At 44.4% G+C, this 23,722-nt stretch overlaps 4 protein-coding genes across 4 annotated transcripts in view; 2 read left to right on the forward strand and 2 right to left on the reverse strand.

Annotated features, from left to right (window-relative positions):
• Nucleotides 1-10,004, forward strand: part of CARHSP1 (calcium regulated heat stable protein 1) — a 37,527-nt gene extending 27,523 nt beyond the window's left edge. The window contains exon 4 of the mRNA XM_008921749.3: nt 8,272-10,004. Within this exon, the coding sequence (XP_008919997.1) occupies nt 8,272-8,434 (163 nt within the window). The 3' untranslated portion in view covers nt 8,435-10,004. The remainder of the gene's footprint in view (nt 1-8,271) is intronic.
• Nucleotides 10,005-10,353: 349 nt separating this feature from the next.
• PMM2 (phosphomannomutase 2) lies at nt 10,354-17,231 on the reverse strand. The gene is made up of 7 exons (XM_018067470.3): nt 17,109-17,231; nt 16,077-16,153; nt 15,343-15,434; nt 14,569-14,668; nt 13,512-13,587; nt 12,277-12,392; nt 10,354-11,200 (listed from the first exon to the last, which is right to left on the reverse strand). Exons 1-7 carry the CDS (start codon nt 17,203-17,205, stop codon nt 11,096-11,098), a joined length of 663 nt encoding a protein of 220 aa, XP_017922959.1. The 5' UTR covers nt 17,206-17,231; the 3' UTR covers nt 10,354-11,095.
• A 388-nt stretch (nt 17,232-17,619) lies between these two features.
• On the forward strand, nt 17,620-19,925 carry TMEM186 (transmembrane protein 186). Its single transcript, XM_029957853.1, has 2 exons — nt 17,620-17,635; nt 18,317-19,925. The coding sequence occupies exons 1-2, from the start codon at nt 17,628-17,630 to the stop codon at nt 19,050-19,052; spliced, it is 744 nt and encodes a 247-aa protein (XP_029813713.1). The 5' UTR covers nt 17,620-17,627; the 3' UTR covers nt 19,053-19,925.
• A 692-nt stretch (nt 19,926-20,617) lies between these two features.
• Nucleotides 20,618-23,722, reverse strand: part of ABAT (4-aminobutyrate aminotransferase) — a 52,934-nt gene continuing 49,829 nt past the window's right edge. Inside the window, exon 16 of the mRNA XM_008921734.3 lies at nt 20,618-22,799. Coding sequence (XP_008919982.1) covers nt 22,678-22,799 — 122 coding nt within the window. The 3' untranslated portion in view covers nt 20,618-22,677. The remainder of the gene's footprint in view (nt 22,800-23,722) is intronic.

The following is a 23,722-nucleotide window of genomic DNA, read 5'->3' on the forward strand; positions in this document are numbered from 1 at the left end:
ACAGCTTCCTGGCAGCACCTGTGGCACCTTCTTGTGTTGGTCTGTGGGTAAAGCATCTGTGGCTGAAACCCTGTTCCCCAGCTGCAACACCATCAGCACTCGAGATGGACAGACAGAGCCAACTCACACACACCCACCGGAGCGATGGCTCCTGTTGCCACATCACACCCCTGCCACCCAGCCAGAGGTGCCAGCCACAGCCTCACTGCCACCTTCTGCATCGTGTGCACAGCCAGGCCTGCTTCCCTGTGCTCACTGGGGACAGTTCTCAAGTTGGAATAGAGGGTTGTACCAGGAAAATGTCATGGCTCTTTGAGTGTGATGAGACTGTGTTGTTTTTTTTTTTCAGTTTCACACTTCACTCCTCTCCAGAACAAATACAGAATGTGCTTGCTATAGCGAATGTAAACCCCTAGCTGGCAAGCATGGAGATGGAGGAGTTGCTGAGATAGTAATTCCAGGTATTTCCAGCTATATGCTCAAGTTATTGGAAAGCAGGAAGCTAAGGCAAATTCACTTGCCTGGAGTGAAATTTTTTAATAGCCCTAATTACATTGTTAATAGTGACATGTATGGTTAATGCTTTCATTTCCACCAGCCTGTAAGGTGATCCACTGTCACCAAATTGATGGTGGAGTTAGAGGAGGATACAGTTCTCAACATTGATGCTGTATCTCACCTCCTTGGCTCCTGTTACGTGGCAGGAGTGAGTCAGATGCACACGGGTTTGGTTCTTACTGACATGTTGTGGCTCTGGTGGCCCCAGTTTCACTCTCTTGCCGTTCTACCTGTAGATGTGGGATATTTCCAGAGAGCAGACAGGGAATCCCTGCAGTGTTGGCTGTTGAGCTCCCTTTCCTTGTGCTGGCAGTGGCTGCCTGTGCAGACAGGTTCACATGAGCTTCCCTTCCAAACAGGGGTGCTGAGGGCATGGGGGAAGTGGGGTGGGGGTGCCTGTAGCAGCAGATCAGATGTTGTGCATTAGAGTACTGCACAGAGCACTCCCACCCTTCTGCTTCCCCAGTGAATTTGGGAGCAGGCACATGATGGATGCTTGTTTGCTCTCCAGGCTTTTGCATTTGACTGGGATTTGGCCTGAAGCCTGGGTGTCTGCAAGGGCAAGGCAAGGAGCTGGTTCACCAAAGAGCAGTGACAGATGAATGACCACACTCTTGTTTGTTTTTTTTTTAAAATATTTTATTTTGCCAAAGCAGCAGATATAATGAAACAGAAAAAACATGTAGTGTTTGTGGGTTTTCTGCAGTTTGCCAGTACTTGGCTCTGGAGGGGAAAATGCTGCATTGCAGGGAGGCCTTCAGGCTGTCCTTCAGGCTGACCCCATGTGTAATGATGGCTCTGGAGAATTGATGCTGTGCTTCTCTGGGGATGCTGACACACAGCATCCCTGGAGAGATCCTGAGTTTGCTGTGCTTTGCTTGTGCTCTGTGGTGTGAGCTCAGGAGAGTATGGCTGCAGTGCCTGTAACTCAGGAGTGCTGAACAGACGTGGTCTCTGCCAGGTGGGGATACAGTCCCATTCTGCTGTTCCCTCTCAGTTCCTGGCTGTGCTGGAGATGTACTTTCAGCTGCATCTTCCTGCAGGGAGAACCCAGCTTTGTCCCTGCTTCTTTCCTGCTGCACTGAGGAGCTGGCTTTGAGCTATTCATATCCATGGAGAGATCATCTTTTCATGCTCCTTTCTTTCCTCTGATTTTCTGCCAGATCACTGTTTAATGCAAAGCATTAATGCCACATCTCTTCTCTGAGGAGTGTAACAATACGTGTTGGAAATTAACTGATAACTTTAAATGATCTGCGAGCTGAGTCTGAGCTGAGAGGAAAAAACTCTTCTGACATCTCTGCCTTTTCTGTGAATTAGCAGCAAAACAGTTTCTTCTGACTGGAACTAACTGCTCTGGGGCTGCTGGGAGGCCAAATCTGAGCTGTCTGATTTCCTTCAAAATACTGAACACACTTGATGACTTACCTGCTTTGGACTGCACACTTCCTTCCTGATGTGCTCCCTTTCTGGTGCTTTGCTGCATCTACTGGAGTCTGAAATAAGTAGATTATCTGGGGTAGGAAGGAGAGGCAGCAGAATTCCAGATCCTTCTTGAGAGGGGTTTGGAAATTAATACAACACAGATAATCTTTTTCCTAAGGGTTCCCCACCTTCCCCAGTTGGCTGAGAACTCACGTTGCACTGGTGCACGCAGGAGAGCCAGCTTACTGTAGTTGTTATTGTGGCTAAATCCTCCCAGAATCTCTACCTACATGATACAAAGTTTAAGGGGTCAGAGCCAATGCTTGCACTCTGCCTACCAGGCAGTGGGCACTGCAGGCTGTGGCCACCCGAGGATGGAGGTTCTTTGTGGTTGGTGAGCACAGAACATAACTGCCCTGGGCTTTGGTTTCCATATGCAAACAGTAGGTGTGATTGTGACAGGATCCAAGCTGGGTGCTTGCAGGAACAGGCATCTTCTGTACCCCTGACTGAGCTCACATAAGCATCCTTGGAAATATTTCTCTTGTGGTTGCCAGTTTCTTCCTTAGGGAGTGTGCTGTGCTGCCTGCTGTTGAACCAGCTGCTGAAAGCAGATACAGAGCCATAACCAGCCCTGAGCATGAATTCCAACACCATGGCTAGAGATCTTGGTAGAAAACTGGGCATCCACTGTACTGGGGGGGGAAGTGCAGCTTCTGTCCCAGGCAGCTCTTGGGAAGTTCTCTCAGCACAGAGAACAGGGAAATCCATTAGCAGAGACCTTGGATATTAACAGCTGAGATTCTTCAGTGTTTGAGCCTCTTTACTCTTGTCTGTCCCAGTTACAAGTGTGACTGGTGGGCAGAGGCAGCCCTGCTTCTGCTTTGCCTGCTGGACAGCTCGATAAGGTCATCCCTGGCCTTGCTGATGGATGCTGGAGCTCTTGGCTTGCACTGGGACTGCACGGGAGGGCATTCAGAATTAGTAACTCACTGTGGTTCATTACTCTGTCAGGTCCTGCTCTTAAATGAAAATACAGGTTTCCTGGGAGGCATGTTGAGGTGTTAAATGAACTTTAAGAAGCCCACCAGATAATAGAGCCCATTGATCTGTGGGAAGTGCTGCCTGGTGTGATCCATGGCAGGCTTGGTGATCAGCAAGGCTTGGAACTCACTGAAAACTCTTCTTCAAAAATACTTCCACGCGACTTAGTCTTTGTCCCAAGAGGTTTAGCTGGAGCCCTGGAATATGAATAGCAGCTGTGAGAAGGAAGAACTAGAACATTCCATATTTAGGTAATTTCCTAATAACCTCCCAGTTTCCTAAAAATAGTGCAGGATAAAATGCTCCACCATACCAGACTGGCGCTGAGCTGGGAAATGGGAGTTGCTGGATAATCTAAGACTTGCTCTATTGTGCCTCACTCTGACACTAACATCAGGAAAGCATTTCCTATTTTTAGCTTGAAGTTGTTCCAGTGTTTTAAAATTCCTGGATAAATAGATATCCATTATTTTGAATCAAACATGAACACTTATATCTCAAATAGCTGTGAATATCTCCACCTTCCTCTAGATCAACATTTAATATATAGTTAGCGTAAAAGTAAAAAATACAGATCTAAAAATATTTAATCAATATACAGCATCAAAAAAGTCTATGTTTAACTTCCTTTACCAAACTATCCAGGTAACTTACATTGTTTATAGTGTGTCTGTTGTAGGCTGAATCTGTTCCAAGAACTCTGTTTACTTTCTCTGGTCTTTTCCCGTTCATTTCCCACTCAGCCCTTAAGGCAGTTGCTTCCTGATGGAGGATCTTCCCCCAGCTTTGTGTAGGGCTCTGCCTCCAGTGCCACCATCTCATCACCTCTCAAGTGCCATCATGCTGTTCTTTCCTGACAGCACCAGAAGTGCTGCACAGTCTGCACGTTGCTTGTTTCTGCCTCTCAGCATCGTGTAGCAATAGCAGTGCTGGAATAAGTCTGTGTCTATCCCAGGAGCAGCATTTGGTGGGCAAACAGTGTGCAGGGAGCACTGTTCACTAACATTTATTCAGGCTGCAGACTGGAACCTTTGTCCTCTTGCTTTTCATGGGCACTGGGGGCAATGAATTAATAATCCCCTATTTGTTAGGCACCAAGAATGGCTGGTGACCAGAAAGCTGCAGGAAAGAAAAGAATATCTGATCTGTGGGAGAAAAGTTTAAAGGCCTAAGGCAAAAAATGAAATTGGAGATGTTTGTGTAGCCACAACCTTTTCACACAGCTGTGCAAAGGACAGGATGGCCTTGATGGATTAGAGTCACCTCAACAAGCAAGGAAAGACTACAAATTAGAGGATTAGAGGAAGACATGTTGGGGTCAAATGAGGTTTCATCACAAGCTTCAGTCTCTTCTAGTGTCAACTTGGATAAGGAAAGAAACCAAGAAAAGGTATGGTGCTGTCAGCATAATGCTCAGCCCTGCAAGAAGTGCTTTCTAGTGGAGGAAAGTGCACCTTTCTGGGTAATGCTTAGGGCTGTGCAGATCTTGGGGCCAATCTGATCTGTTTACTAGAAGGAACAGGAGTGTTTAACCTCATGATTCAGCATAAGAAATGTGGGTCAACAAATATTTTGGTTTTTTCACTTGCAGACCAGGGACTACATAGGGAGTGCCCCAAACAGTCACCTAACAAGTGCTGAGGGATGCAGTGGCTTTCAGTGATGGTTGAGTGTGTCCTGCAGCCTGGGCTGGGCCCTTTGCCTCTCATCTCCCTGGCTGCAGGGCAGTTGTACTTTGGGCACAGCAGTCCTATGTGTGTTTTGATTCACTTGGTCTTAATTTCTTGGATAAACAGGATCACTTTGGTTACCTGTACATCTGCAACACCTTTCTTACTAGAACCCATCCAGGTACATAGTCATATTTCAGTTTTAAACCAAACATACCCCAACAAAACACCCATCCTTTTTAGTGCTCAAGCTGTACTTTGTCACTTGATTTTAAAGATTCAAGTAATACCTAATTTATCTCCATTTTTCAGGAGCTTTAATTTTGTATATTGCTGCTTCAGGAGACTGTGAATCCACTTTCCTTTTCCATTAACAGTACCTACCTACTTTTGCAGATTTCAAATGTTTATTTTGCTAACTGTGGCTCATCCTGTTTCACAGCAGCTTTTAAAGAACACGTAAGGTTCCTGTTTCTTAAAAACAAACCCTTTCAGCCAAACCTGTGATCCCTTCCTGGGCAGGGCATCCGTTTCATTTGATGCCTGCACAGTGGTGATCTCACTGCTCGCAGTGTGTGTTCCTGCCCTGTGCAGCACTCAAAGGCAGTGCCATGACTCTGGAGTGGCTGTAATGCCAAGAGGAGATGCTGCTTTAGTTCCTGCCCCACGTATCTGCTGTGCCTGTGCTCCCTGCAATGCTGTTTGCAGCTGGTCCTGGTGCTTGAGGCCCCACGAACAAACGTGTGTGGTTGTGGCTCGTTGCAGTGGCTCAGCTGTACCTGAGTCAGTGCAGCCTTTGTGCTTCAGCTCTCATTGTCTGCGTTCATTACACCCATCTGGGAATGTCTCTGCTCGCTGTGTTTTGCTCATCCCATGTTCCCTTGTGCAGATAAAATGCCTGTGCTGTGTTGTCTTCCATGGAAAGGTGCTGCCTTGCTCAGCTGGGACTGACGTCCTGCATGGGCTGTGTTGAGAGTTAGTGCTCATGGCAATAATGGTTTTAGCTCTATAGCAACAATATTTTTGGCTACAAGTGATCATTTAAGAGGTTCAAGTAGGAAAGGTGATGTGATTTATGTGCCATTCCCATTTTCACTCGTGGTTTGACCCTCACCTGTGTCTCTTCTCGGAACTTCACACCCCCTTGTCAGGCTCTGATGCAGCACCAGCAAGTGCATCCTTGCTTGAAATCCTCTGTTTTGAAGTCAGGGTAAACTGCAGGGTATTTGGTGGCAAATTCCCTTGGCAGTAGAAGGGTAAGTTAATCTTTGCTTCTGAAAGGAAAGTAAGGATTCGATGTGCAATCCCTTCACACCTGAAAGAGTCTTAAACCTGTTGGAAATGGGGAAAGTGGGGTATAAATGAAGGCAGTAATTGCAGAGGACAGCACAGCAGGAGTCAGATGCGGGAGCTTGAATGTGGTGTGATACAGGACTGGGCTGACAGGTTGGCCTGGAGACTCTGGTCGTTAATAAAGGTCAGCTGGATCAGCCTGCATGGGCTGGAAAGGGCTGTCAGGTCTGACGAAGGAGGCTTTATCTTGATTTTTCTGTAAATATTTGTTCTGCCTTCAATTTACTCCTGTTTTCCCAGGCACTTGCTGGAAGAGTTCAGCTTAGGGCATACCCTCTTGGGTCTTGTTCCTGTAGTCACAGGCAGCTCTGGCGTAGAGGGAAATAAAGTCTGAAGGACATGCATTTCAAGCCACAGGCCTTGGGACTGCCTTTAACTCCTCACAGCAGGTTTTAGATCCATATTCAGATACAGGAGCATTTTCAATATCATGTTGATACAATCAGTAAGCAAACAATGACTTTTCTTTTGAACTTCCCATGCGAGAAATTCTGATTTTTGGGTCAGTTTTAGCTTCCCTTGTACTTGCCTGGTTACCCATTCTGTCCCTGGCTGCCTTTGCTCCAGCACAGTTTGTCACCAGCTCCTTGAGCAGCACTCACAGGGCATCAGAGAGGAGCAGAAGCTGAGGCAGCCCTCAAAGGGGGAAGGGTTGGGGAGAGGCAGTGCAGGAGATGAAGCTGAAGAAGTTTTGCAGAGCTGTGGGGAGAAGCAAACTCTGATGTGAAGTCACAGCTGGCAGTAAGGACCAGTGAATTTACCTGCTATCAGCCCTGCCAGTCTTTCCTGCAATAGAAAAGCCCAAACAGTAATGGGTCACGAGATGAGAGTAGATATGAAGGGCTCTGCTAAAATCTGAGATCTCTGCTATTAACAGACACACGTGGGGTACAATTCTTGGGTGGTGTGACCATGCTCCCAGTGAAGGCAAATAACAAACTCAGCGGTGTGTGACAAACTTCTGACCTAGATGACTTTTTTTTTCTTTCCTGAACCCAAATCTTACTTCCAGTTAATAGGAGTTCACAAACAAGTCACACCAATGAGGTAGAATTTATTAGTGTTTATCTGTTCCCAAATACAGATGCTGCTGGGAGACACTGAAAACCCTCAAACAACAAGAAATCTAGGGCTGCCAGAGAAGGGGAAGGTGGGCATGGACTTGTGTAGGTGTATTTAAAGAAAGGTGAAGGAGCATTGTTTGTACTGTCAGAGCCTCGTGGCAATGCAGGTTGGAGAAATCTCTGCTGGTCTTCACTGGCACATGCTGGGATTTTTATTACAAAGCTGATGTTGAGCACAGGGTGAGGAAAGCTGTTGCACTTTGCAGTTCTCTGTGTCACCAGCACATTGTTCTGAACAGAAGGTGACAGCCCTTTGGCCATCTCCCACTGGTTCAGGATAAGGACTCACATGCAGTTACAAATGCACAGTGAAAGTCCTCCAGCATCCCCTGGCATCACACTGGTGGGGGATAGGTAGGAGTGAGTGACTCCTGGAAATCTTCCTGAGTGCTGGATGAGTTTTTCTGCAGTGCAGCACATCAGGGTGGCACAACTCTCTTTTCTCACAGCAAGTAATTTTGAAATATTTGACACCACAGCTCACTTGGGCTTTTTTTGTTTGTTTGTTTGTTTGTTTTTCATACCACAAACTGTTAGAGGGGAGTAATCTGAAGGTAAAATCTCTCCATTACATGGCACAACCCTTTTTTAAAAAAGAAAAAAGGGGAAAAAACCTAAACTCAAACTTCAAAAGCTTTAGTGAAAAGGAGGGGAAAAAAGAAAAGGATCAACTTTCTGTAGTTTAAAAACCATATCCCCAAAGTAAGTGCCAAACAGCATCAGCCCTGCCCTCTAGTGCTGCCGGTGGGTGAGGTGCTGGTGCACAGTGCACAGCGATGCTGCCCAAGCTGGAGTATTCTTTAAGGTATATTAGAGTGGGAATTTTCATGTTTTTCTGTTTTCATTTTGAATTTTTTTTGGTTGGTTGTTTTTTTTAGGGTGGTGGTGGCGTTTATAGTATTTCCATAGGGATTTCGCTGCAAGACAACCAAAATTGACCAACCAGACTTTGGTGGATGACAGGCTCTGTAAAAAAAAAACAAAAAACTTGAAGTGTATTAAGCATCCAAGATAATTATTATTATGATAAAAATTGAAATAAGCTGCAAAGGAGCGTTGATGTGATTTATGACTAACTGGAGCTTCCCCCTCTGCAGCATCGAGGGCGAGTACGTTCCCGTGGCGGGCGACGAGGTCACCTACAAGATGTGCACCATCCCCCCGAAGAACGAGAAGCTGCAGGCAGTGGAGGTGGTGATCACCCACCTGGCCCCTGGCACCAAGCACGAGACCTGGTCGGGGCACGTCGTCAGCCCCTGAGGGGGGTGCCAGGGTCTGACCCGGGTGGTCACTGCTCCACAGCTGCCTGCAGGGGACCTGTCCTGAGAATATCCCACGTGTTGTTGCAGGAGGAAACGCTGCAGTTGTCGATAAAGCAGAAGCAGGCCGGGATTACCGTTTTTATAGCTGGCCTGATTTAAAAAAAAAAAAAAAAAATGAAAAAGGAAAAAAAAAAGCAATTCAAATGCTAATGAAAAAAAAAAATCTAGCGTAATGTGTTTACAAAAAATGTATTTAAAGAGACCTAGTTTGTGTGCTTGGTGGAGGAGGGGAGGTTTGGTTTTTTTCTTTTATCTTGTGAACTGATTCCAGGAAATGCCCGGGGGGAGCAGGGAGAGGTTTAAGGAGAGCTCTTCTAGTGCAGATGGCCATAACTCCAAGACCCTGGCATTGTGTGAGCCCTCTGCTCCCTTGGGCTGCTCTTCTGTAGGGTTACAGTACATTTATTGCTGATAACAGTGCCTGAATGCCTTGCCTTGAGAGAGAGAGGTGTTCATTGCTGCAATTTGTTGTCCTCGTGGAAGGAAGTTCACAAACAGCAGCAGCCACGAGGTGGAAATTCTCCATCTAGTGGTTACTCTCCAGTGCACCATTTGCACGTGGTGTGGCTGCACCGGTGTGGAAACTGTATTGTGGTTGTAAAGTCAGGATTGTTTGTGAATTTACTTAGGTGCCTTGGTGGTTGATTAGCAACAAATTTTATAGGCCAGTATTAAGAAAAAAAAAACAAACAAAAAGTTCCAACCCAAATTAAAAAAATTTACTTCAAGGTAAGGAGGTAGAAAGCTGTAGAATAGTGGATACTTCATAGCCTCTGACTGTGTCTGAATTTAGACAAGGCTGAAAATGACCTTCTGGGTGGCAGACAGTTGCCTCTCTGCCATGGTGTGCCACCAGGCAGGCAGGATAACTGCCTGTGCTGCTCAGATGACCCTGTGTAAAATATTGTGTGAGTTACTTAAAAGGCTCAGCTGTCTTGGTGAAGTACATTCTGCATCTGTTTCCCAGGAAAACTTGCTTGGTAAGATGTGACAGAGTCATTCTTCCCTTCATGTAGTTGTAGTGCAACTAACTTAGTTTTGTTCCTATTTGCCTTCCATATATTTTTGTTTTTCAAATGCAGCATTTTTCTCTATTATGTTCCTAACAGTGGATTTTTATTGACTTTGCAAATAATAATAATAATAAAAAAAAAAATAAAATAAAAAAAAAAGATGGCACAGCTCTTGTTAGTTGTGTGAAACAGTGTAACTCCAGTTGCCTATTTGCAGTTTTCCCAGCAGGTGCTTGCTGTCAGGACATGTCCCAGGACTCAGGATCTGTTCTGAGGTGTGGAGGTCAGTAACTGCTGTGCTGGCTCGTTTTACCTGAGCTGTACCAGTATCACACTGTGGTGTATGGTAACAACCAATCTGTAGTGGGGTTTGGAGTTTGGCTTTGTTTTTTATGACCCATAAGACTCAGTAGTGGTGGATTTATCACTGTCCAGCTTGTTGGAGTATCACACACTGCTTTCTTTACAATAAATGCGACCATTATAATGCTTTAACATGTCTTCAGTCTCCTCCCTGGGTAGGTGGTGGTGAAGATGATCAAAGAGAGGAGAATGCAGGTGTTGGATATTTAAAGACTTATATAAGGAAACATTAGCAGACAAGGTAGTTTTGATGCATGAGGTGCATTACAGCTCCCTCTCCTTTTTTGTAAACTCTTCTGGGGATTTGGGTTGGACAAAGATTGTATTCTCCCCTTTTTTTTTTTACTGTGCAGGTATCACATAAACGTGGAATTGGAAAGACTCAGGTCCCTCATTTCCTTGTACAGACAGGCAGCATGCAACAGGTTCTGCTTAAAGTATTTTATTTCCCAAAATGACAAATTGAAACAGTAATTTTTTATGATGAGATTTATTTCTTTGTTACTAAATCAAATTGTTCATACACAAGATTAGTTTTGTAATGCCAGATAAGTAATATTAACAGTTACATGGATTGTCAGGTGTTGACTTGAATTTTGAGAGAAACATAATTCAGGTAATTTTCTTAGTACTAAAATCTCATTTACCCTTAATTTCTTTCTTACAAAGAAAATCAGAAAACTATCAGAAAGTGACAGGAATATATTTTGTTACTGTGATGACGTTACTTTGATTATCTTTACAATTTTTTTTATTTTTTTTAGATTTTAGTAGTCTGTAGAGTGTAGGTACCATGATCTGACTGTGCCATTCTGAGGAGGTAACTTTGGCCTCAGCTGGTCCAGCCTTCCCAGGGGTGGGAGACCTGAAGCACCTTCTGACCACACACTGGAACACATGTGGGGTCAGGAACTTATGGCTCAGTTCAATCTTCCCACCTCCAGGAAGAAATAAATCCTGTCTCTTCTATTCATCTTCCAGTTTCAGACAAGAAAGTCCCAACTGTCTTATAATTCATGATTTTATAGCACAAGGCAGTATTTAAAAAACCCCCAAACCTCTTATAAAATGCTCATCTTTTAAAAAGCAGCCTCAAAATAAAAAAACTAGGGATAAAGCCTTGCAGGCCAGTTTCAAGACCATAAATCAATACAGAATGAAGATGATGTCTCAAGTTATTAAGCTGTTTTAACCGTCCTGGAAGGGTGAATTCTGAAAGTCTTTTATTTAAAAAATAGCTCTTCACAGATTCTTCTCGTATCCTGGGGGGATGTGACACTGTAGCCTTCTGTTCTGGAGTCTGTGAAAATTTCATAGTCATTCCCTCCCTGGAAGCAGAAGAGGATTTAATTTTATTTAACATATAATCACACAAAAAGGACACATAAAGGAAAACATGGAAAGAAGGGCCTTTTTCCAAGGGCCTGCAGTGACAGGACACCTGCCAAGGCTCAGGGAACAACAGCAGTGCCACCTGCATGAGCAGAGATCCCTGAAAACCACCGGGAGCACTGCAGGAAGCAGTTCCCAAGTTTCTGTTTGCTGTTTGCCACTCTGCTTTCACGGGGTCAGCAGCAGCTCTTGGTACTTCAACACTCTGAAAATGCTGCACTGCCACTTACAGGGTTTAAAATGAACTGTCCATGAACTCTGTGCCAGAGGGACAGGTGATTACTTTTGCAGCTGCTGTCAAGGCAGAAAACCCCTTTAATTTAATCGTCTTTTCCTTATAAAATTTCACCTTTTCAAGTTTATAAATCTGTAAAGTTCTTTGTAACTTCAGAGTTTTATAACTCCAGGTTCTTATAAAACTAAGCCTTTTCTTGTAAAACTTAGCCTGACCCCTGTCCCTTGGCCATATTCAGACAGCCTTAATTTCATCCAAGTCCTTGTGCTTGCCATTGCCCTCACAGGCTCTTGTCAGGTCTCTGCTCAGGAGTTTTAAAAGCTTCTGAATTGCCCTGCTGAGCCCAATGATGGGGGACAGGGACTATGTTCAGTTCCCCCATGTGGAGACAGTGGTGAGCAAAGGAAAGGCATTAAATTAAATTAAATGGGAAATAAATATGTTTAATAACCACCAGCCAACAGGAAGCATCAATCTCCACTAACCACAGAGGATAATCAGTTTATCACATAGTCATGTCACCTAGGTTTTTAACAGAATTACAGAAGCTCCATTTACAAACAATTTCTATTAAGTCTGTCAAGAACCTTGTGTTCACATCAGGAAACAGGAGGAAAACCTCCCAGCTCTCCCCCAGCAGCACAGCCAGTTAAACATGGACGTGTGTTTGTACCCTGACTTCAGGAATTCATCAGGAATTAGGTTAGAATGTTAGAACCTACAGTCCCTGTGCTTTAAAACAGCTCTGAAATTAATATAACAAACTAATGTACTCACTGGCATAGTCTTGTCTCCAAAGAAGTAAATAGTCTTGTATCCATCACTGGCAACAATTCCTAAGCAGTACCTCTTGTCCCAGCCATCAGGGAACACATCGATGCTTATCTGCCCTCCTAGGAGAGACATGAACCAAGCAGACTGGTTTGATTGTAAGAACACATTTCTCAGGGGAGAGGAAGTGAAGAAATCCTAAACTGGGTAAGATTTTAGGCAGAGGGAGCTTTGCAGAAGCCACAGAAATATTATGAGTTAGGTCTTGTAAGTACAGAAAGTGTTTTATAGGGTATCAGTTATTACAGTTGTGATTTAGAGATGATTATTTATCCATTAAACAAATACGGAAGTCTTAGCATGTTCCCAAAAAGTGAACCTTTTAAAAAGAATTACATTTAATCTCTTTAATTTTGGAAAGAATGGACACAAATGAAAGCAGTCATAAGTCTATCTACAGCCATAAAGTCTTAAGGCAAAAGACTTTCTAAGGCTTTCAGAATAGAAAAAGGAGGAAATCAGCCTTTTTAACACACCCTAAGAGGACAACAACTGTTCCAGTTCTGAATCCTTGGACTTCCCCAATACCTAAAAGAATGATCCCCAGTTGAAGCAGGTGCCTTAAAGGTATTTAAAACATGCTTCAAGAGAGCTGCATTTCAGTCCATTTCTGCCTTAGTGCTTCAATGCCACAGCACTAATGGCAACCATACTTTCTGAAAAATAACAAAGGGCAGGAATGTGGTAATATATTAGAGGAGAAGGGAAAAAAGAAGAAATGCATGGAATATTAATTCCCTCTCTATTATAATTTTTCTCTTTAAGCTTGCACTTGCTTTTGGATTCTTTCCTTCCTCCCACACAGTGCAGTTAGAGCTGAAGAACCAAGGGCAACTGAACAGCACTGATGGAATAGTTCTGATCAGAACTGATTCACAGAAACAACTTCTGACTAAATAGAAGCATATAATATGTTTCAAAATGAGCAGAATCAGTCATACAACTGACATTAAAGGACAATGAACTGATGACAAGCAATGAAGTTCTCTTTGTTGATGGATCTCAATTAAAATGTCCAAGTGAAAGCCTAAGACGAAAAAGAAGCTCAGTCTTGCCTGCAACCACCCCCAGTGAGAACTATCACACAAATGAGATGGGATATGTCACAGCCACGAGACAATATGACTTAAATTAAATTTAAATTAATTGATGTTTTAAATTACATTCTTTTAATGTATTACCTATAGAAAACGTGAGGCCTTTGCCTGCAAATTCTCTTCGTAAATCAGCCACAAATTTCTCTCTTATGTGCTCCTTCTGTTAAGAAAAAAACAAAACAAAACCACATATCAGTTACAAGCTGTGTTAATTCATCAGTGAAAAGATAACCCCCAAAAAACATCTCAAAAATACCCAGAGGTCTGAGTACCAGGATTGTGATACAGCCACATTATTACTGGCAGCAAGTTGAGAATCTTCCCACTTTAATCTGTTACCAACTTGTAAAAATATAAAAGAGCAAAAATTCACATACATGCTGTGATATTTGCTCTTCCACCTGAAAAATCTTAGAACACTACAAAAGTGTGCTTCAACTCCCAGAAAAATTCAGTTTTACAAACGGGAAGACTCAGGCATAGGAAGAGTCTAAAAAACTGATACTACACTTCTGAGGCCATATACTCCAAGAAGGGTTTTTTCAGAATGCTTAGATATCTTAGATATCCCTCAGCATCCATTAACTGAGTCACAGATAAAGTCTGCTTTTGAGGAATTAGGTTTCAGGGTTTTTATTGGGTCAGTTGTTGTGGTGTAGCAGGAAACAGAACTCTCGTGGCTCAGATTCATTTCAGCCTTGCACATTTAGCTGTGTACAAAGGAGGATAAATGGTGAACAGTTTGACCTCAATTGTTAAAATTCTGCCTTAAAAGGCTCTGCAGAGGACAAGTAAAGGAATAGTTTTATTGAGTTGAATGGATACAGATTGATACACTAAAGAGCTCACCAAGGAATGGTTTTATCTAGGACAGCATTTTTACCCTGTGTGTAGAGGTTGGGTGTTCTGGATTAAAAGAAACATGAGCCAAACCCACCCCTTCTGCAAGAAATCATTGTTAACCACTGCAACAAAAAAACTATTGTCTATTTGCTGAGGTCTGAATGAAGAAGTTCATTAAACTACATGGATTACAATGAAAAAAAAACTGCAGAAAGTATAGAAGTTTTTTAAAAATCATAACCTGGCTGTAACTGCCTCCTCCAGGAGAGCTGGGTATTGTTCAAGAGCTGTAACTCACTTTATCGAGTTCATAGAACTCAAGTCGCTCTTCCTGGCTGCAGCTCCTTCCAATGGGGGACACATTTAACATCCCGTTCCGGAACTCAATGAAAGTGCCTCTGGAAAAGGAGGGATTAACAAGACAGAAAATAGATGAAAAAATTGATCAAAACACTAAGTATCATAATGAACTGCCATTTAATTCCAAAGACCATCCCTCTGGCACCAAGGAGTATTTTGGACTGTTATTTCAATCTGGCAATCTCAACGTCATCCTTTCTGACTGTTAAAAGTACAGCTTGGTTTTAAAAGTGTGACTGGAGCATCCCATCAACCCAATCCTCAGAGCCTGACAGACCAGGCTGTCAGTTTTGGGGTGAAGCTGCAAAATTCACATCAATCTGGGCAGTGTCCTGCCCTGCCTCACACGGTGCATTTTAGTGCCTGGAGCAGCTGCACCTCATGTATCACACAGAGCTGGTCTTGCTGCACACCTCTCATCTCTGGAAATTTTTTTTGTTTGCTGAATTCCAAACACATCAAGGAAACACTCCTACTTCAAAACAGAGTCTCCTTCCCTCTTAAAAATGCTGAATCAATATTTCAAATCCTGTGCTCTAGCTGGGAGCTTGTCTTTGTATGCATGGATTGAGCTGTTTCACATACACAGTGTTCCAAAACCACAAATTAGTCATTTTTTTTCTGCTCAGCAGCCTGAGCTGAGCTTTACATCCTGATGTCCAACACTGTAACAAGGAGAACATGGCCACATGAGATGTGTGTGTGCACATACCTCTTCTTTGGCAGTTTAATCTTTGCAATGTAACTCAGGCAGTAGTTGATTAGATCCTGAAGAATGTCCTCGCCCAGGTGACCCTGAATGCTCTAACAAAATAAACACCATTCAACCAAGGGTCCAGAATTTGAGATTCTAAAAGCAAGTCACATGGAAAACACAGACATTGGATAATCAGGCATGGTTAATACCACAGAGGAACAAACATGCCTTCAATCAGTAACTCTCAGCTGATGCACACACAGTATTAACCAAAGGCTCTCATTTTTATTTTTGTTTACTTTTTTATTTTTTAACCATAACACCATGGTTAACATGCTTAGCATATTACCATAGCATATAAAGGTTAGCATCCTTTAATATGCTCCCTTCTTGCACCTACTTTAGAAGGAAGCTGTGGGCCAGAGGCAGCAGCCTTAAACAAAAACTGCAGTTAATATCTGCTGTAGCCAAGTATGAAGAAATGGAGCTTGTTCCTGCAGTAAATTGGAACCACTGCTCAAGGCAGCAATTTCAGCCAGGATCTCTTTTTAAATGTTTGCTCTCCATTACTTATGTTGATATTACAGGCCAAATGAATGATCCATTAACAGGGGTAACATGAAAACAGCAGCAGTTTTGGCCTTTGTTAGAAGGGTGATTACAGAGGACTACACTGTAGCAACAAAGAAAAGTCTTTAGAAAATCTTTAGAAAATTTCTCTTTCCCACTGCTGGAAATTTCAGACTTACCTGCTTGCTTAGGAATTTCCCATCCTTGTATGCTACAAGGCCGTTTTCTGGAAACACATAGTCAAATTTTTCAACCACTGCAAGCAAACAGAAAGACAGTGACACATACTTTTTCCCCATGTATGTTTAACGCAGTTTGTCTTACACGTTAAACAGGTTACAGCAAACATTAGATCCCAAAGCATGAAAGATTCAGCAGCATAACATTAAGCACAGGATCAAAGCCACTCCCATTTCTCACCAAGATTAATGCACACCTCAAATCACAAGAAGTCATTCAATTGAGTTACCCGTGTTTTTGCTCAAAGGCTCTTCCTCTCCTGAAAATATGTCTCTTTGCATTAAGTGTAAGGAAGTGACTGAACACCTCAAATATTGCAAAAACCTGGCACACAGCCTGGCGAGAGAGCAGGTCAAATACTGCTCTTTTACGTTTGTTTCCTCAGTGTTACTAATCTTCAGTAGATGTCTGGCAGTTGTGAGACTCTTACTACAACACAAAATGATGCGGCTTAGTGGAGACCACTTGGAAGCCAAACAAATTCTGAGTTATCTGAGCATGACAGAAGGCTGTCAGGGGCATCAATTAAGACACAGAAAAGGAAGTGCCTCTTGTAGGATAGGGTGAGAGTCCATCGCTGCACCTCATTACAAAAGGGGTTTGTTATGCGGGTTATGGTGCAGAGAACAAAGTCAGGCCCTCCAGGGATGTGCTCACAGCTGAGCAGCCACACGTGTGTGTCACACACACAGCCCCACTGTAAAGCAGCAACGGGATAAAGCCCTCCCTAAGTTCTGCCAGGAGTTCACCGTTAGTAACAATCCCTTAATACGATACCGAGATACCTGTAAAATTCAAACACGCTGCAGTTTCTAAGTGCCGGGAAACAGCTCTTCACAGACTGAGAGCAACGCGACATCACCAGGAACAGCTCAAAGCGAGGGAGGAGGAGAACGAACAGGGTTTAACCTACATTTAACCTTCCCGACTTCCTTGCGGGTAGCTCGGGATTGCATCAGCGCGGTCCTTACCGTCCTCGCCCAGCTGCTCGCGGATCTTGGCCAAGTCGGAGCCTCCCACCACCCCGACCTTCACCTTCTGCCGCAGCCGCTGCAGGAACGCCGCCATCTCCGGGGAGATCCTCTGCGCTCCGAAAACACCCGTCAGTCAACTCCCTGCTGCGCATGGAGGCCTGCAGGCTTGCTCGCAACACCGCTCAAAAGCGGACTGGCTTTAAGAATAAGGAGGATTATTCTGTGTTTCCCCCGGTAAGGGGCGCCGGCAAGTTCGCACGCACCACCGGGTGTGGCGATGCCCGCTGCCCGAGGGCTTCGCACTGCTGTGGGACAACCCCGCTCCCGCGCGCTCCGCAGCCGTCGGTGACAGCCCTTAGCCGCCGTCCCACAGACCGTCGCACTCGCCTGGGCGCTGGGGCCGTGAGGGCGTCCACGTCGAACAGACAGAGCGACTGCGGCGGCGGGCCATGGGGGGCCGGGCAGGCGGGCCGCCCCTCCCTCCCGGGCCGCAGCGCGCTGAGGGGCGGTGCGAACATGGCGGCGTGAGGGACGGGATGGGGGCTGCCAGGGACGGGCTGGACCCTCTTCCCTTTTCCCTTTCCTTCCCATTCCCCTTCCCTTTCCCCTCCCAACGCGTCCCTGCACGGGCGCTGGCGCTCGCGTGTGTGTTACACCGCGGCGGGGTTCCCATCCTTCCTTTTATCCTGCACGTCCCCGCTGTCTGGTCCCTCTTTCTCCGGGCCCTCTCTCGGTGTAGAGCGCTCTCCCCTCTCCCCTTTACCGTGCCTAGTCCGCTTTTTTTTTTCTTTTTCTCTCCTGTTTCCCTAAAATTGCTATTTAAGTGGTTATTTAGCAAATCGCCGATGTCGCCGGCCGGCAGCCCGCGTTCTCCTGCCCTCTTTGCCTTGACGCGGCCCGTAGTGCCTTGATGTGGCTCGAACATCAAAACCAAACAGCGAGAGAGGCAGGGGACGCCCTGGGGTCCGTTCACTGAGCTGACTGGTTATCTCAGTTAACTGTGTTATCCAAAGTGTTTTCCCTCTTGCTTTGCACGGGGGGATGTGAGCACGAACACCCGTTTCCTGACTGAACACTGGTTTGAGGTTACTCTGAGCAGGGGCTTGTGCTTTGCTGTCTGTAGGTGCCTGAGGGACCGACTAAGCTCACTGTGGTTTAGTTCTAACGAGGGCTCAAATGATGACTTGTGGGAACCTTTCCTTACAGGCTTGGCTCTGCACAGTCAGGACTAAAGTCTGCGTGGCACCAGCTTCTGGGAGATGTCTGCAGAAGGTACTCTGGACAAGGTCATGGAGAAGGGGAGATGCTCGCCCACCCTGGACTTTTGGCACATGGGAGTGTTTGCAGACACAAAACCAGCAAGTCAGAGGTGTTAACAGTTATCTCAGGAGACAGCGAGAGTCCATGTGTCTGTCCCATTTGGCCACTGCTGCTGTGGTCCAGCAGAAGGCTGTGGATGGGAGGACAGAAGAGTTCAAACTGGTCTACAGGTTTCCAGGGATAAAGTACTGCAGGGTCCTGTCCAGACTGAAGCTGTTGCAGACTGCCATCACCACAGTCACGCTGCCTCCCATCTGGTACCTCTACCTGCAGAACCAGGTGTCTCAGAATATCCTCTTATACACAACTGGCCTTGCAGTCTTTGCTGGTGCAATGTTGTACGGTATGAGCTACTTTTTCAGAAGAATTATTGGATTCATCTACTTGAGTGAAACTGGCCAAACTGTCAGAGTGGCCCACTTGACATTCTGGGGAAGACGGAATGACATTTACTGTCCCATAGAGACAGTGGTGACTTTGGATGAAGTTGGAGACAGAAAGGGAGAGCTGCTTCTCCAGTTCAAACGGCATAACAGCACAGATACTTTATATTTTACAGTTAAGTATGGACAGATTGTAGACAAAGAGAAGTTTACTCAAATATTTGGAGAACTTGTGTGATACAGCACCTCATTTCCAGTGATTTTCCGTGTTGCACGTTCATTGTGCTTATTGTTCCATGAGGTTTAATTAGCTTACCCAACTGACACCCCTGTCCTTTTCCTATGCAAAGCCTGTTGTAAGTGCACCCAGCGGGGAAAGTCACAGTAGTAAAGAATAATCCACTGGATTAAATGTCTTTGCAGCTTGTTTATGGTGTGAGGAGTGTCTGTTCTCCACGTTGGATTCAGTGATGTCTGTGTTGTGCTGTGAGAGCAGTTCCCAGTCTGAACTGTCCTCCTTGGAACATGCACTAGGGGGCTGCATTAGTGGTGCTGACCCCAACTGTCTCAGCTGGCCCCTTCAGGTGTTGTGAAACAGGAAAGACTCTTAAAGTGAAATACAGGAGCTGCCAGAGCACCCTCACTCCAAATCAGTGCTGCTTTTAGCCAATTCCAGGTTGGTTGGGAAGCCTCTGGAAATTGAAACTGGTCTTGTGTGTACATATGATGAGTGGTGGTGAATGTCAGACACAGACATGCTTATGTGTTAATGAAATGTGAGTTATGTGCTAATGAAGCTGGGAAGGAGGTGTGTAATGCTGTGGAGGGTGGATGTGGGGTCTCCTGGCAAGATCCTCCAGGATGTGAATGTAACTGGACAAAAGAAGGGGGTGTGCAGCAAGAGGCACTGGCAGCTCAGCTGTAAGGGTAAGTTACAGGCTGGGGCAGCATTTCAGGAGCCTCTACAGAAATTGCTGCCCCATTTAATCGTAGAATAGTAAGGGGTTGAAATGGAGCTTAAGGATCATCTTGCCCCAATGCCCCCTGCCATGGTCAGGGACACCTCTCACTAGACCACATTCCTCAAGGTTATATCCAACCTGGCCTTGGACACTGCTAAGATTGGGGCATCCATCCACAACCTCCCTGTTCCAGTGTCTCACCATCCTCACAGTAAAATATTTCTTCCCACTGGAATGGTAAAAGCAGCATGTGTATCCATGAAGGACAATGGTCTTACTCCATGGTGTTAGTATGACTCCTCCTTTTCCAAAACCTCAGTAGAAGGGAGGAATTTAAACCTGAGAAAGAACCAAACCTATTACCTGTAACACATAACACATCTTTTGAATTGTCAGAAGCAAGTTAACCCCTTACAGCACTCTTCTAGCTGTTACTTCATTTGAAAGTGGCAAATAAACTGACCCTCACCAATAATCTGGAGTGTTCTTTTCCCTGTCTCTTCCTCATGTAAATTGAAACCTCTGTCTCTTGGTGGATCAGCAGATGCAGGTAAGTAAAACTGCTGTTTAAGTGCACAGGCTAACCCTGAATTACCATTTATTCATGTTGAACTTTTCCTCATGGGGTTCTGTGATTTTAAATTTTGGCTGATACTGTGTGGCACAGCAATATCAAAAGGAAAAGAGAAATGTTCTTGGTGTAAACACCATGGCAGCAAAATACAGTGGGCTGTACACATACACTGTTTTTTGGAGGCTTATCTTCATCAGAATGTATTTAATATGCAGTAGTGGTTCAGCTCAGGCATGTACTAGGTGTAAAATTAAAAGCCCTGCAGAATTTCAATTATAAATATTTTATTTAAGAATATTGATTACACATGAGATGTAATTTGTTATGAATCTGTGTACAGTTACTAGTTACACCATGAAGTGTAGTTAAGTATTTGTTTAAACATTTATTTGGCACTGTCCACAGTATGCTGTAAACAATATTAACTTTATATGCTTCAGCTGCAGTGCTTTCTATGTATTCTCTAACGATTTCATCAACATGTTGTACACAATTATACAGTTACTGAGTGTCAGTAAAAATTATAAAAACACCTAGAGTAGTCATAATAAAAGTGAAGATGTGGTAAGACTTCAAATTACTGGACCTTTGCTTCTGTAAAAGTACAAGACTTGCTAGAGACATTCACTAAAACTACTGCACTGATATGTTGAACAAACTAATTCCCAAAATGCTGTCAAATACAGTTCTTGGTTTGACTTTCCTTTTGCTGATAATATGCTTACAAGGACAGCGATGGCAATGAGGTTTTGTTGAACACCAATTTACTGGTCCTTACCCCAGATTTCTACAACCTCTGTTCAAAAACCTGCTCGGGTTTTGCCCAGTGGTGCCAGAATTCTGGTTTCTGCAGAGGTTTACAGAAATCCCACTGGGTTTCAGCTGGCAGAAGTGAGTGTACTTGGGTTTCCCAACACCATACTCTAAAGTGGGAAAACCATGATGAACACTTCTCAAAGCAGGTAAGAAACCTTTCACATTTTGGTAGCTGTATTAAACATGTAAATCTTTTAACTGCTCTGTCTCTTATTATGTACTTAAAAATTGTGGTCAGGTCCTAAATAGGGCAACTGTAAAGTCCATTGTGGTCCCTGTTTTTTGGTGCACAACAGAAAGTTAAACTTAGTAAACAAAATCCAGATGCTTCCTCCAAGAAAAAGAAAAGAAAGGCACCAGATCTAGTTCAAGTCAGCCCTAAGCAAACAGTAAAGAGACATCCAAAACAATTCTCTGAAGAGAAACAAATTAATGAACTGTTGACACTTTTTTTTTTTTGATCCTGTGGCTTTCTAGAAGATCTCTGAAGTATCAATGATTTAGAATATATTATTAGAACAAAAATAGAATTACTTTGCATTATAAATGTGCAGTTAGGACTAGGCCTTCACTGTAGTGGCTCTGATACCAGATAATGGCTAAGATTAAGCATTTCTGCTGTAATTTTATAAAATACCTCAAGTATTCATGTAGAACTTGTAATAGATAAATTAATGGCTATTGTGTGTTCTGGGCAAATGGTAAAATAATCTGGAATCATTCTGAATTGCTGGCAGAAGTGGAAGTAATGTGCTTTGCATGGTTCTCTAAGCTTTGTCAAATTACATACTTCAGGGTAGAGCCTTCTCTGTACAAGTTGTAAGAGAAGTCACAAGTTTTAAAACTCACCCATGATGAGGAGAACAGGACAAGTGCTTCAGTGCCACTTGCAGCACTGCAGGTGTGGCTGAGGGCACCGGTGCCTCTGAAGCAGCATGTGCAGGCTGGGCACAGGGAGTGCCCTGACCCACCTCGTGGGGCAGATGTCTGTACTCGAGGGAAAAGAGCTGGAAATCATTCTGTAAAACACTGTGCTTGGCAGTGGTCGGAAAGCAGAGCTTTCCTTGAAACTCTTGATTTTATTCCAGCTGCCACCAGAGAATGGCACTTCCCACATGGCAGGCACGTGGCTCCTAAGTGGGGCCACCCTTGTTGCCGTTACTGGACGGAAATCTATCAGGGTCACCTGTGAAAACGGGTCCTGTTCAGAGAATGGATAGTCAGGGCCACGGCTGGAGAGAGGAGTCTGCAGTTGGCATGGCCCAGGCCAGAAGAGGGAGGCCCACAGGTTGTAGGGGATGCACAGTGAGGGGCAGCTGCGTGTACCTGCTGGTGACCAGTGCCAACGCTCTGCCTGGGGCGCGTGCGCATGGAGCAGCTCGCCTTGGGCAGGATCACACACAGAACACAAACCTCGGCTTATGACTTTACACTTATCTTGTAAGTAGAGAAGACATGAATTAATGCAAACTAATTTCATAATCAGCTGTTCAGTGTGAGGGAACTGCTTTTTACTTGAAGTTTGCTAAGATGTCACTGAAAATGTTCAGGAAGAGGTGCGCGTGGTGGTCCTTGAAGATCAGCGTGGGACGGAAACGAATGGATCTGTCTCCACAGCCTCCCAGAACAACACCTGAAACAGGAACAGAATAAGTCCTCTGTAGTCATTTCCACTTTTGCCAAGTGTCCACAAAAATGCAGGTCTCTTGACTGAGGGTCACCTCACTGTGGGGGGCCAACAGAAGCTCCCCAAATCCCTGCTAACCACACCATGATACAGCACGTGGCCAGTGGTGTGAAGGACATCAAACTTCACAGAAACTTAGAAGAACACTGTGGGTGTCTGTAGATATTGTATAAAATATATATTCTACACTTGGGAGTATGGGGACTAATTCCAACAGCAGTGGAAAGACTCCACCCAGCGCAGAGCTCAGCTCCACTGGTTAAGTATCTTGGTCCCACAATAAGACACAGAAGGTTTCTCTGCAATTTTGTTTTTAAACTACTTCATTTTTAATTACAAAAAAATTAGAATATCTCATGCCAGCAAACCTCTTCCTTCAGTACTTTAAATACATGGCAATTTTTTTAACCCCAAGTCAGCTATTTGAGATGAGAACTCAGCCACTGAGCTGGGCTTACCCTGCCTCGAAGCAGAGCCTTGGTTTACCATGAAGCAAACTGCTTGCCTTCTCTCCCTGCTGCCTTAGTTTCAAAGAACAAAAAATGGTGTATTTTTCGCTCTGAAATGTTAGTTTCACCACAGTTTAGATGCATCATGCATTTCAAGAGATAAGAGTAACAGAAAAAATGGACAGCAGCAAATCCAGGGCCCACACACAGTTAAAATCAGAGAAAGTTAGGTGTGGATCCTGAGGATCCCCTCCAGGGCCTGTCTGCAGCTGGAAGCCATGCCCAGGGACACCTGAGGTCACTGCAGAGGGCTATATGACTGATGTCACAAAAACTCCTGCCCTACATAGATCTCTTCCAGTAACACCAGACCTATAGAGCCTGGTAAATATACACACCATGCAATGTACTGCTCTGAAG

This window comes from Manacus vitellinus, unplaced genomic scaffold (genome assembly GCF_001715985.3).
Source record: "Manacus vitellinus isolate BGI_N305 unplaced genomic scaffold, ASM171598v3 scaffold_12_pilon, whole genome shotgun sequence".
NCBI classification, from domain to species: domain Eukaryota; kingdom Metazoa; phylum Chordata; class Aves; order Passeriformes; family Pipridae; genus Manacus; species Manacus vitellinus.

Coding starts and splice junctions, on each gene's coding strand:
- PMM2 (XM_018067470.3), bottom strand. CDS start 17,205: ATGGCGGCGTTCCTGCAGCGGCTGCGGCAGAAGGTGAAGGTCGGGGTG. Junction 15,435..16,076: donor GGAAATTCCTAAGCAAGCAG/GTAAGTCTGAAA, acceptor TTATTTTGTTAG/AGCATTCAGGGTCACCTGGG. Junction 13,588..14,568: donor AGTTCTATGAACTCGATAAA/GTGAGTTACAGC, acceptor TTTTCTTAACAG/AAGGAGCACATAAGAGAGAA.